Here is a 13,480-nt window from a genome sequence, read left to right as displayed (position 1 = left end):
ATTTCAGCACATGTTTCCTTTTATGGCTGCAAATCAAATAATTTTAATAATTATGACAACATATATGGTCCGATAGTGATGTCACGTTGAATTAACAAGACAAGGATTTTGTATATTTTATATAACTGCTGACAGGACGGTCACTGTTTCGACCAAGACCTCATCAATGCAGTAAACGTGCGCTAGACTGGGACGCCTTATTACTAGCCTACATAATTACTTCATCGTGGTGATTTTTCCATTTGTGGTACCCAAGGAACCACATTTGGATAATATGTTGGTTTCCTTCTCAAATATAATTTATTCAAATTAAACAGATGTTGTCTTCAAATATTTTTTTGCAATACCAGCCTACTAATTTTTGTCCTGGTCTCACCAAAAACAACGCTGTAGTTAATCCATGCAAAAGATTGCTCATGTTGCGTTGTTGTATTTAAAAATGTCAAGGTGAAAAGAACACACGTTGTTATTTTAATGAAAAAAATATTTGTCTTGGCCATTACATTGCGGATTACAAGCAAATCTTAATTACTTGAACGGTATTGCAAGTCAATACTGACAAATACGCTTCAGCCATTTGTGTCAAACAGTGCTTGAGGCAACAGCACAGGCTGTAGGATCAACTGAAGAATCTGTTCGATTGAAAGCTGCAAGTTAAAACTCTCTAGCCCACATTGATGGATAAACATCTTTTTCAAAATATAACATGAAGTAAAAATTTGTTTTCAACCAAATTTAACGCAACATTTAGCCTGCTATCTGTCATATTTATATTTAGATTAGCAGGGCAAGATTAAAGAATATATTTGATTTCTCATATGATTTTTTAATTTCTCGTATTATCAAACTATTCAATTACATTTAAATATTATTTTATTGCAAATTGTTATTTTAATCCAACAATTGATAATATAAATAAGCCTAGTTATAGTAGGCTACTTTTGAAAAGTTGGATTAGTCTTGTGCAATCGGTTTAACTTGCAACAACAAGTAGCCTATGTAAAATAGTAATATAGCTTAATGGCTGAAACACAGTGTCTACTGTCTATTGCCAGAGCGGTTGAGAGGATAATTTAGTATCAATAAGATCCTTAGATCCCGAATCGACATCTTTAAGGATAAGCACTATGTTCAACGAATACGTGGTGGTTCTTGTTTCCGTGCCCCTTAGAAAGATTAGGGGTTCCTAAAATTATCCCGGCCCGAATCAAAAAGTTCCCCGTGGACCCTTTATTAATGCTACTGTCTATTGTTATTCTTACCTTGCAGTCTTCGCATGCCTCCACGAAATCGGAGAGTCTAAGGAGCTGATTTTGTTAGATTTTGATCAGCCCCCATCTCCATGGAGATGCCTCAACGTGGTATAGAGGTGCACCCAAGCTGAAAGCTTAAATATTTCTAGCATCTCTTGGGGCTAATAGGCACACGTAAAAGTCCCCAAAACGCAGTCTTTTTAGGCGGAATAGAACAGTGCCTGACGGACAGGCATCATGTACGGTGACCTCGCTAAACAAAGCACCCAACAGCCCGTTGCAACCAGTTCTCAATCTACACGTTTCAATTTTGCTGGACCGCAATAGACATGGAGCTGGCCAAGAGTGTGTGCGTAGCCATGGCCACCCTAAACAACGATACAAGCAACTGCTAAGACAGCAATGTCTGTCATTTTTACATGGATTCAATGTAAAAATGACAAATTTTTCTGAGTAGCCTTGGTCTCAATTTGGACCTGGGCCAAACAGAGTCCAATGGCGATGATATCACGGGTAACGGGGCAGGCTTGGTACAGTTGTAAGCCTTCAGCCTAGTTCCACACATTGGTGATGGACGACGAGTTTTCGCTCGACAACCGAACATAAAATATTCCAGTTTGATGGTTTTTACATGAATTGAATTTCTAAAAACTTTTAAACAATGTTAAAAAGGATTGTTTTGTTATCTGGGTCCCTGCCTGGGATAAGTCTACTTGAACCTCATAAACTTTCCATCTTTTTTGGACCTTTTCTGGTTGCGGAGGAGTGTACTAGGATGGAGTGGAAAGGGAGAGTGGAGTGAAAAGGAGGAGTAATCCAGATTGGATTAGTAAAAGTAAAAGAAGATGAAAGAAATTGAGGAGGGGTTATGGTGAAGTGGAAGAAAGGAGTATAATGGAGTGAAGAGGTGAGTGGAGAGAGGAATAGACCAGCGTAAAATAGTAGCCTAGGTATAGGCTACCGTATGAAAGAAAAAAAAGGGATGGTAGGACAATAGGAAGGAGTGAAGGATAGAGTAAAATGGAGAAAGTGACATAAAGGAATGGAGATACAGGAATGATCTAGAAAAGAAAAACTGGACCAAAGTGGAATGGGGGAGGAGAGTGGTAAGGTAGAGAAGTGAATCATCAAGCTATAGATATGTGGCAGCTGACTTTGGTGACCTTTTGGTCTTTCGCTGCCATCCTTGTTGTGTGAATTATTTGTGTTTATTGTCTTTTTGCTTTTTGTGTCTTTCTTTTTTGCCAACAAAACAAAAAATAAACTGAACTGATCAAGGTGCAGTGTGTGGCTGACGTCAGATGGATCACGCAGCCGTAACAGAGTGGAATATGGGAGTAGACGGGTTTCCCCGTTTTGTTGACCTCATTCTTTCTTTTGCCCAGTGGAAAATTTTGGTTTTAAATAATTGAGAAAATTTACTTTGTATGTTGTGCAATTGGTGGCTGAAATCACAAATTACAGCATTGATATGCAACGTTATTGAAAAGATAATATAGTCCCGGTACAGTTGAGAGTGACCAGGGCCCTCAAAAAAAGCATTTAAAAAAAAAAAACCTCAAGGAAGACGAAAATGACAGTAAATTCATAAATTAAAATACAACAAGTAGTCTTCCGTCATTTTTACATGGAGGAGTAGCCTGCTGCACTACGGTATATCTCACTCGGACTCCAAAAATACGAAGTGTTTTTTTTCAATTACGGAACCTCCGGAAATATTCTGTGCCATTAACATCATCTTACTGCGGGCTCTAGACAATAATGCTAATGTTTCGGTGTGACCTATCATAAAGTAGTTTTACGAAGGTACCAAAGCAGACATAAGAATTTTAATAAGCAATTTTTTATTGCATAGACGCGAAAAGGCATTCAAAGTCTCAGAAATAAAGACTCGTGTGTTCAAACGTAATCGAGATTCCACAAACAAAGGACATAAAGAAGTTCAAACAATCCAAAAAACGAAGAAAAGTAGTTTTGCAGTAGTAAGTAGCACGTTTACAACAGCTTATTATTAAACTGTAGGTTTCATGATATTTATGTAAATGCTTGGCAAAATCTTTGTGGTATTCTACAATAACAGCACTTTGCAAATAAGCCACTGTTTTGAAAACAAAACTTGCTCTAAGCCAGGAGTGTCTAAACTTTTTTCTTGGATGGCCAGATTTGATATTGCGGAAGTGCCCGAGGTACAACAATTCCGGATGATATTCGCCTATTTTACGCACTATAACACTTGTTTATGCTAAGTTGTGTTATTCAATGTTACCACTTTCATGCAAAGACGCTATATACATTATGCAAGTGTAGCTAAGTATTTTAATATTACACATCACGCGTTACAAGCATCTGCATTTCTACCAGAAAAATAAGAGAAACTTTGTGAATAACAGCTCTGTTAGGCTAATTGTAAAAATAAAACTGATCTCTTGATTTCTATAATTTGGTCAAGTCTGATTCGAGAGTCATGGTAGATCAAGTGTATCTATAACGACGGAATTAAAAACTCTATTCAGTGGTATACATGTAAGCCACATCAGTATGGTCATCTCATTAGCCTACTACGTCATCTATAGTCTTTCGCTACCATCCTGATTGCGTCATAATTACCAACATCTGCAACTTACAATGCATTGTTTTTACTTTTTAGCTACTCTGCTTGTTTGTTTATAGCCTATGTGACGCTATTGAAACAAAATGACTCGAGAAATATTAGGCATATTATGTTTATCGGTCTCTTTATTTCTCTGTTTTTCAGGTGCACTACCTGGAAACGAATCCAAAGCTACGACCATCCATATGCGGCATAACGCTTTTCTCTGCAACTGTCATCAGCGGCTTGTCGTATTGCTTTTTTCTTGGAAGCAATCCCTTTGTGATCAGTATCATGTCAATAGGATTTTTAGCTTTTTTGATGTCGTTGTTTTGTTTTTGGCGAACTAGAAAAGTAGTTGTGAAGCAAAGAAAAGAAGCTATTCTCAAACAAGCAAAAAAAAGGACAGAAGGTGGCTTGATTCTGGCACAAAGACGACTCTCTGACTACAATGACCCTTTACTAGCAAAGGCGGCTACCCACTTGTATTTTAGACGCTGTGCAGACACTTGGAAAATTCCGATGCCAAAAAACGACTCAAACTTTGAAAGGTTTCAGGATTCACCTGATCATTGTTGCTGCTGTAGCAGCACGGTGTCAAAAGTTGTGGATTGTGTAACAAGTGTTTGAACTTTGTTGATGTTTGTTCGCATTAAATGTTTGATTTGGTTTTGAATCTTTATCCTCGGGTTATCAAAACCTTTGATGGGCTATTTCTGGCAGTTTTGCATAGACTACTTGTAGACAGAGGCTAAGTGCTCGTTTTTTATGAATAAGCTGCAAAAATGTTTTGCATTGTTTACATTACATTTACCAATTTCACGAGGGTAGGCTGCAGCCCTGCAGCCTATTGGGATCAACCGCCACTGCTTGTAGAGGATTTGAACCACTGACGCAGGCCGGTTACCAAGATGGGCAGAGTGAAGATTCCATAGCTGTTAAAGTGTTGTCTGTAACCTAAGCTATGCCATTCACCAGCTGCAACAATGAAAAAACATTGTAAATGTAATGTAAAAACATTGTTGCGGCCAGAGATTTGAAATTAGTTGTTTCTGTAGATTGAAAGCACTCAATTCAGTCAAATTGATTTGGTTCAAATTATTTAGAGTGTATTGTTTACAACAATTTGATCACGTTTCAATGAAAAAGCAATTGAAAACATTTATTTTTAACAAATTAACCTGATGGTGTTTGGCTACTATTTCAGTCACAAGCACGTTCCATTTATAACCATTTATAACCTGCTCCATCTCAAGATTGTTATCATGACCCTGTCTCAGTTATTCCTAACCACCCTAAAACATTTTTTCTTAAACCTATTACCACAGAAGAAGTATCAAAACATTTAAAAAACTTGAATGCAAATAAAAGCACTGGGATGCATGGAATACCAATCAAGTTTTTGAAAATGTCCTCTTCAATCATTTCTCCAATCTTAACTACCTTATTTAATGAAAGTATTGTACAAACTACGTATCCAGACCAGCTTAAAGTAGCTCAAATTGTACCAGTTCACAAGTCTGGTTCATTTGAAACCTGTAAAAATTATAGACCTATATCACTTCTCTCCCCAATTTCTAAAATATTTGAAAAATGCCTCTATGAACGGATTTACAATTATTTTGCCAAATCAGATCTTCTGACTTCATGTCAACATGGTTTCAGAAGTGGTCATTCTACTTCAATTGCTGTCTCTCACATATACGACGAATTCATTTCAACTATAGATAAAAAAAAAACATAACTTGTTCAATATTTCTTGACCTTGCAAAAGCATTTGATACAGTAAATCATGATATCCTGATCAAGAAATTACAAAGATATGGAATACGTGGACTACCTTTGCAACTATTAGAAAGTTATCTCACACACAGAAAGCAATACACAATAATTAATGGTATGGCATCAGGTTTGCGAAGTGTAACATGTGGTGTTCCACAGGGTTCTACACTTGGACCGTTGTTATTCATTATTTATATAAATGATCTTCCTTCCATTTCGTCTTTTCAAATGAGCCTTTTTGCTGATGACACCAATTTAACTAGGTCCAACAAAAATCTTTCTTCTCTAGAACAAAATGTCAATATAGAATTGATCAAAATTGACAACTGGATGAAAATGTACTTGGATGAAAATGTACGTGGATGAAAACTTAATGTAAAGATGCACGTTACGATAAACGGAAATGAATTGCAAAGAAAAAAGTTTATTAAATATCTTGGTGTATTAATTGATGACTCCCTCAACTGGAAATGTCACATTCAAAATGTTTGTAAAAAACTTGCTAGAGGCTCCTGGGCCATTCTTCAACTCAGAAATTATGTGGATACTAACACTCTGAAAACTGTGTATTACAGTCTTATATATTCTCATCTTCAATACTGCATATCCAGCTGGGGTGAAGCCTGTGACAGTGCACTGGATCACTTATTTAAGCCATAAACAGACATAACTAAGCAACAACACTACATTTAACATTATAAAAACAAAAAACAACAAGCGAACGTTTTCGGCTAGTCATATAGCCCTTTTCAAGCCTATAAGAAAAATACATTATTGAAAGAAATGCTAAAGAATCATATAGTATCACAGCAAAAATATGGTCAAATCTAAACATTTGAGAAACTGCCTCGCTCACACAAAATGATAACTGAAAATTACACAGCGCAACGGGTCAAATTACTGAAACTGAAACAAAAAACTGAAAATTACACAGCGCACTTATTTAAGCTACATAAAAGAGTTGTTAGAATCATGACATTCAGCAACTATACAGCTCACACATTGCAACTTTTCCATAAACTACAGCTGTTAAATATACAAGAAATCTACAAACTAGAGATAGCAAAATACATGCACAGAGTCCATTTAAATTTATTACCAGAAACAGAATGTGATATCTTCCGCAGACTATCGGAATGCCACTCACACAATACTCGCCAATCATCCAGTAGTAACTACTTTGTATCAAGGGTGCGTACTGAATTGGGTAAAAAGCAGATGTTAATCAGGGGTCCTAAAATATGGCATGAGGTTCCAGGTGATCTCAAAGGTCTTTCTCCAACTTCTTTCAAAAGAAAATTTAAATGCTACCTTCTTGATTTATACGACACTGTATAAATAATAACTGTTTTGTCTATATATAATTACATTATTCTATTTGCTCAATGCTCACCTCATTGGTATACGTTACTTTTGATTTTTTACTGATTAAAATTGTCAATTGATATCTCTTAAACTCCACAATTAATTCATGCAGTAGCCTAGCACGGTAGTGAACCTGCTTAGGTTTTTAGTTTTCTTTTTTTGCCTAATAAAAACATGTGTATCTATATCAGCAAATGCTTGATTTTTTGTAAGATTGTTTGTGTATTTATTGTGTATCATGTTATTTAGACCTACATCACCTAGCTTGAGGTGGCTGCTGACTAGATGACCGCTTGGTCTTTTCGCAGTCTCCTCGTCATATGACACACAGCAGATTATTGCATATTTTGTATTCTTTTCATGTTTGTGTTTGTGACAAATAAATAAACTGACTGACCATTGCGTATTTCCATTGAGTTTTGTACATAGGCCACTCCTGAGGCCACTAGCAACTCTAGCGCTTAGAGTCATCAGTAACGTTGTTAAACATGTGTTAATTAAATCTGTTTAATTTTAGGTAATCATTTCTTAATAAGCCTGCTATAAATAAGTTTTGCTGTCTATATTATATTTACGTATCGCTGAATTTATTTAAAACAATTTATTTCAGTATGACAAACGCAGCAAATCACACAACCTGAAAACAAGGCGATGCCTACAACACATTAAAGCTATTGCACGACATGAAAAGTCAAGGCTGCCCTTCAGTTCACAGCACAGAAATACAGTATAAGCCTATCATAGCGCAAATATACGAATGATTTTTAATAAAAGTAAGCACATTGAAAAACTTAGCCTACCAGACACTTAGCAGCAAAACTATCCACAAATTGCAGCAAGCGGCCAAGATTTTTAAAGTGTGGTGAGCTACTGGGTTGACGTGGCATTGAAAATAGCCTACCAGGAGCCAGTAGCAGAATAAAAAGATAGTAACCAGCGAAAACAATAGAGGTAGACTACTTCAAAGCATAGCAGCCACTTTCATTCCTGACATAAAGTGGTGTGGTAACTTTTCTCCGCGGACGAACCCCTTCATCAACACCTCACAAGGTAATAACCTCAAGTGATTTAGAGAGTAGACTGTTTTTGTTTCGTAGTTAATCAGATTTCATGATTTCGAAACTTTCGAAGTATTTCCGAAAAGTTGTCTCCTGACGAAGCCGACGGATTGCCTGAAGTTTGAAGCAAAAATAATTAAAAATGGTTGAAGCGACAAGCCATACTCTGGCACTGCATGTTAAATATCAATAAAAAATTATCCACTAACAAACTGTGTAGTGTACATTTGAATCGGAAGGAAGATACTTTCACTTATTTTGAAACAAGTTTTAATTGCCTGAATGGGAAAAAACTTTATTCCGGGACTTTATTCTTGCACCGAGAAAGCCTTTCTTGAAGTTTAATTCTGCCAGTTTCGCATATTTGTCAAGGCTTTGAACATGACAGACCTGCTGAAGGATGTAAGATTGACAGGAAGTTCTATCCACCCACAAAATGCCGCTGGATGATAAACTGTCTTTGAATACATTGCTCACTCCAAAAGTTGCAACATCGTTGCTGGATGTTGCCAATTCTTCGTTTTCAGAGCCAGGTGTTTAACCAAATGACCTTTCGGGGTGGGTAAAAATGTCAATAATGAGAATTAGCATGACTTTTAAAGACAATTTTCAAAATCAATTTCTTTGATGTGAAAGATTTGCAGAGTGGTGAAGTACAAAACTCCAAAATTCCTTAGTTCAATCAGCATCCCGAAAATTAAGTAAACACTAGTCGATTAAAAAACATCAGATAAGTGAACTTGGATAATTGACTGCATGTAATTAAGACATTAGTGAACTATAGTCTCATTATTGAGCTATTGTAATCAAGCCAATTCAAAAGATAACCTACCTCCACCCTGATGTACATTATGTTTTAACATTGGTTGTTTTTTAGGAGTTGCCCAATGCATTGACTAGAAAAACAGCAAAATATGATAAATAATAATGCAAAATCAGCAGCCAAGCAATTTTTGATAAAGAAAAACAAATATTCTGTTCAGTTTGTCTCGATTTCTCACCAAAAACAATATATACACTAGAGGTTAGTGGGTGGAGGGTAGGAAGAAACAAGGAAGACCAAAGAAAATGTGGAAAAAGCAAGTTGAGGAGGAAAGCAGAAACGTCGGCTTGTCAAGAGAAGATGCTTTAGACAGGTGATGTGGAGGCAGCGTGTGAAGGCGATTGCAGCACGTGGCGGTGGATCCGGCCACCCTCGGTAACGGTGACATCACCATCACCGCATTAAAATTGGAACATTCAGGTCTACAAAACGGTATAAGCCATGACATGACACTGCGAAGACATGTCCAAAAGACCGAAATGAGATAGTGCATTAATGGGAAGAATGATACGATTGCAACACCTTCAACAAGCTCTGCAATCAAACGCAATGTACAGTAGTTAGTGATCATGTTCCATTTTATCTAGTTCAAGTCATATTTGCACGTACATGTTAATTTGTGCTAATGACAGCAAAACATAACAGTATTGGTTACCATGCCAAAATGTTTAAAAAAGAAGTGACATTTTCCAAGGCAACCAATCAATAAAAGTTTTTCACAGTTAAAATTAGTAAACTATTCACCATCTTTATAGACCCTTGCATGGACTTCCATTTTTCGTATGAGATTTTAATTCCGCTGTTCAACCACATGTCGTAGTCTCGTCGCAACTAAAGTACAAAAACATCGCATGAACTGGTTAGATTGCCAAGATAAGGGCATATGATCGACTCTCTGGGTGTGCGCTTGAGCAACGCAAGTTAAGGACGGCTCTCCATTCAGTGGCACCTAATAGATGGAATAATTCCCCGGCACAAGATTTCAACAATCGGAAACTTCACTCTGTCAATCCCGGTAACCGGGCCTGCGTCAGTCATTCAAAGCCTATACAAGTATGCGAAACTGCCAGGATTAAGTTCTGCAAGAAGCTTTCCCAGTCCGAGAATAAAGGTTCAGTCAAATGAAATGCATTTTGTTGAGCTGATTTTAGTCACCAGATGTTACTCAAAAATGTGAATAAAAATAACTACCGTACGGCGTACATTCTACTGAGCAATATTTCAATTTTATTGTGGATGGTAATTATCTCGTTCTCTGGCAATGGTGAAGGTTTGAGCTATGTGGGCAGGAAGACAAGAAAACCAATCTTCATATCTATTTTTTTTGACATGTTAATGTGGATAATACCATAGTTTTATTTTAACGATGGTGAAGCTGTTTTTGAATTAATCACAACTTGTTCAGTTTTTTAATTGCAATACAGTATGCAGTATTTAATTACAACAATGTGTATTTTACGCAATAGAACATAAAAAGTTCTTATCAAATGACTAAACTTTTTATATTTGTTATCGTTCAAAATGCAGACTTCTATGTGTAAAGCATAGTGTGACTTGTTAATAACGAAAAATAAAATGGTTGATTGATCCAATCCACCATGCACCCAATAAAATACACTTTACATAGAAAAATGTTTAATTTCTTTAATATTTGTAAAGTTTGATAAAAAAAAATTAACTCAAGAAGATTATATAGATCAAGAAGATTTGATTTTTATATGTTTGTAGGAAGATATTTTTGATATCAAGCTCAGTCAAAAGAGATCTTCTCCAGACGTTTAAAAACTTCAGTATCACTAACTTCAAAATTTGTCAAAACATCTTTGGCAATTTGCAACTTCGTGAACTCAGCTGTGGCATCAGGATTCTCCAAGTTTTTATCAGGATGAAACTTTCTTGCTTTGATCTTATACTCGGTGTAAATTTGCTCAGTCTGCAATAAATGTACAATATTATATACGATACGTTTAAAACATTAAAAGAAAAAACTGGCAGGACAAAGATAAATAGCATATTTATTCTAAAGATTTATGCTGTATACCTTTTCTATATGTGAGACTATAAGATAAATCTACAAATAACAACCAATACATTGCTGTTTTCAGTTTAGAACACTAAAAATAAAGCTGATTCTCATACTTCGACCCAAGCATTGCGGTGTGAAAGGATAAAGGTCTCATTATGCAGTTACTAGTTCCTTTTTATTGACAGCTTTTACTCCAGCAAACACACCCACCAAATGTATTACACATTGCGTAAAAGTAAGTGCTGGTTTGCAATAACCAGCTTAAGCCAGGAGTCGAACCAGGATTGCATATAATTGGAAAGCGAGCACAAGCACTATTGACCAATATTGAGATGTATTGTTAACCATTAAAGTAGAGAGTGAATTAAAAACAATATATATATATTATTAGAGTGAGTAATTAACGTGGAAAAGCTTATTGTCAGACAATAGTAGCAGAAAACTAATTTCAAACATACGCTTGAAAATTCATTGCAATCCAGTATCTTGTAATAATTTAGATCCTTTGATGGTGCTTGTAAAACTTCATCAATAAAATCCATCTCAGCTACAAAAGCATCAAGTCAGGCTAATCTCAAATATTAAACTTCTGTAAACATTTGCACATAAGCAAAAATAAACATACTAAGTCAGAGTAACATAACCAATAATTACTGATTCAACAAAATTTCACAGCACTAACGCCTAACAACACAGAACTCAACAGACAGCAGCCTCAAGCTACACAAAAGAGCCCCATAAAACAACTCACTGACTTCAACACCATTCGTCATAGCACATGACTAGGACTGTGTTCCGAAAGCTAGTGCATATCGCATTATCGCTATTACCATAGGAAACTCGCAGCATCAGGCTAAAACAGGTCGTTAATATCTATATAACATACATTGTGAAGTAAGCAATGATGATGCTGCTAAAAGCGAAACTCAATCTATTGTATAACACAACCAGATTTATGTTTTTTTACATTTACAGAAAACAAAAACTACATTCAAACAAGTTTGCCAAGGAACGTTTTCGACATCACATCATGATATCCTCTTCATGAATAACAACAATTGAGCAGTAATTTTATCTACATCAGAACTAAATACAGTATATATATAGTTAAACAATAAATTTAGTAAAAGAAATTAAAACAGCACAGTGCTTCTGACTAGCTCAACAATATGCATGAGAATCCAAAGGTAACTGCATCAGAACAACACTAAACAGATCACATGATGTGGTATATGCAGATACGGTAAGTCAAAAAATTAATTTTAAAGTACGCAGAACAAAAAAGCGGCAAAAACAATGATGCATACCAATATGAAAAATTGTGAACTAGTATAAGACTTAAACAACATTTATTAGAAGCTTGCGTATTAAACATAAGGCAGTGGCTATATTTTCCGCATTAGTGTGGCCAGATAAGTTTGTGGGCTGGGTCCGGCCCATTGGCCATATGTTTCCTGCCTTTGCACAAGACAAAGAACAAAATCTCAAGTGTAGAAGGTAAGCAAAAACAAGAAGAAAACATCAGTTTCCAATGTAGGACAAAAAATATGAGCTGTAAGAATTGCTTAGTATGTTTGCTTTTTTAACAATAAAATAATAAAATTGATATTCACTTGCATCATGACTTAAAGCTTCCTAAATTTTGGATTGAATTTTATATCCACTTCTCAATTATTGCTTTATGTTACTTATGAAAGCACATTATATTCATATTTTATCAACAATCGTCTACACAAAATAACATCCATACTATTTTCTGTCATCTTGCCAAAACACAGCTAGCCTATGCACTTAAGCACTAAGCAGTGTTAAACTAATGTCATTTATAGTTTCATACAGGTGCTCACACCACCATTGACAGTGTCATCTATAGAATACTGCAAGGTCAATAAAATTACCTTAAGCATAAATTCTGAGTAGCATGTAGGCAAAAACCAAGCTTTCATCTGTCCGCCCTGATAGCTAAATTGGTTAGGTACCTGACTTTACAAGCAGAAAAGTTGCAAGATCAAGCAGCAAAGGTTCGACTCTCAGGGTGTGCATTTGAGCAATGCATTTCAAGGACAGCTCCATTCAGAAGCTACTAGTGAATGGAATAATTCAGACAACAACATTTCAACGATCGTAAACTTCATTCTGGAAAACTCGGTGACCGGGCCTGCATCAGTGGTTGAAAGTCTCTACAAGTATGCGAAAACCAGGAGTAATTGAGGCCCTGTTAAAGATAATGCTGTTTTTGTCTCTTTTTCCCTACTCCTTCTAGCTGCAGCTTTTTAAACCACAGTTTTATTAAAGCTTCTAGAGCGATACCGAGTAGCCTATAACAACTGCAGAACAATTTCTACAAGTTCAGTCATGTTATGGTTCTCCAATGTCAACAACATCAGCAAAAAGTACATGAATTGAATTGTAAACATTGTGACCAGTGGAGCACTCTTTTTGAGAAAACAGCTGGCTGATACTACATGACGTAATGACCAACTTCCTACTTCTGGCCAATCAGATTGAAGATTTTGACATGCCTAATAGACATTGCCAATTCACACTTGTTTATAGTTCAGTTGTTTTCTTGTCCCATCTCCC

The 13,480-nt window shown here is 36.0% G+C and overlaps 1 protein-coding gene across 2 annotated transcripts; it reads right to left on the bottom strand.

Moving 5' to 3' along the window:
- Positions 1-7,586: 7,586 nt before the first annotated feature.
- On the bottom strand, positions 7,587-11,488 carry LOC145783428 (dnaJ homolog subfamily C member 12-like). Of its 2 annotated transcripts, XM_082595302.1 has the most exons (5): positions 11,356-11,488; positions 10,673-10,804; positions 9,616-9,702; positions 8,881-8,944; positions 7,587-8,162 (listed from the first exon to the last, which is right to left on the bottom strand). In XM_082595302.1, exons 1-5 carry the CDS (start codon positions 11,437-11,439, stop codon positions 8,092-8,094), a joined length of 438 nt encoding a protein of 145 aa, XP_082451428.1. In that variant the 5' UTR covers positions 11,440-11,488; the 3' UTR covers positions 7,587-8,091. The 2 variants fall into 2 exon arrangements, with proteins under 2 accessions (XP_082451428.1, XP_082451429.1); XM_082595303.1 differs by lacking the exon at positions 8,881-8,944.
- Between the last annotated feature and the right edge of the window lie 1,992 nt (positions 11,489-13,480).

The sequence above is a fragment of the Aplidium turbinatum genome, chromosome 14 (genome assembly GCF_918807975.1).
Source record: "Aplidium turbinatum chromosome 14, kaAplTurb1.1, whole genome shotgun sequence".
In the NCBI taxonomy this organism is placed as follows: Eukaryota; Metazoa; Chordata; class Ascidiacea; order Aplousobranchia; family Polyclinidae; genus Aplidium; species Aplidium turbinatum.
Note: the sequence above shows the minus strand (reverse complement) of the source record. Positions and strands in the feature narration are given on the sequence as shown.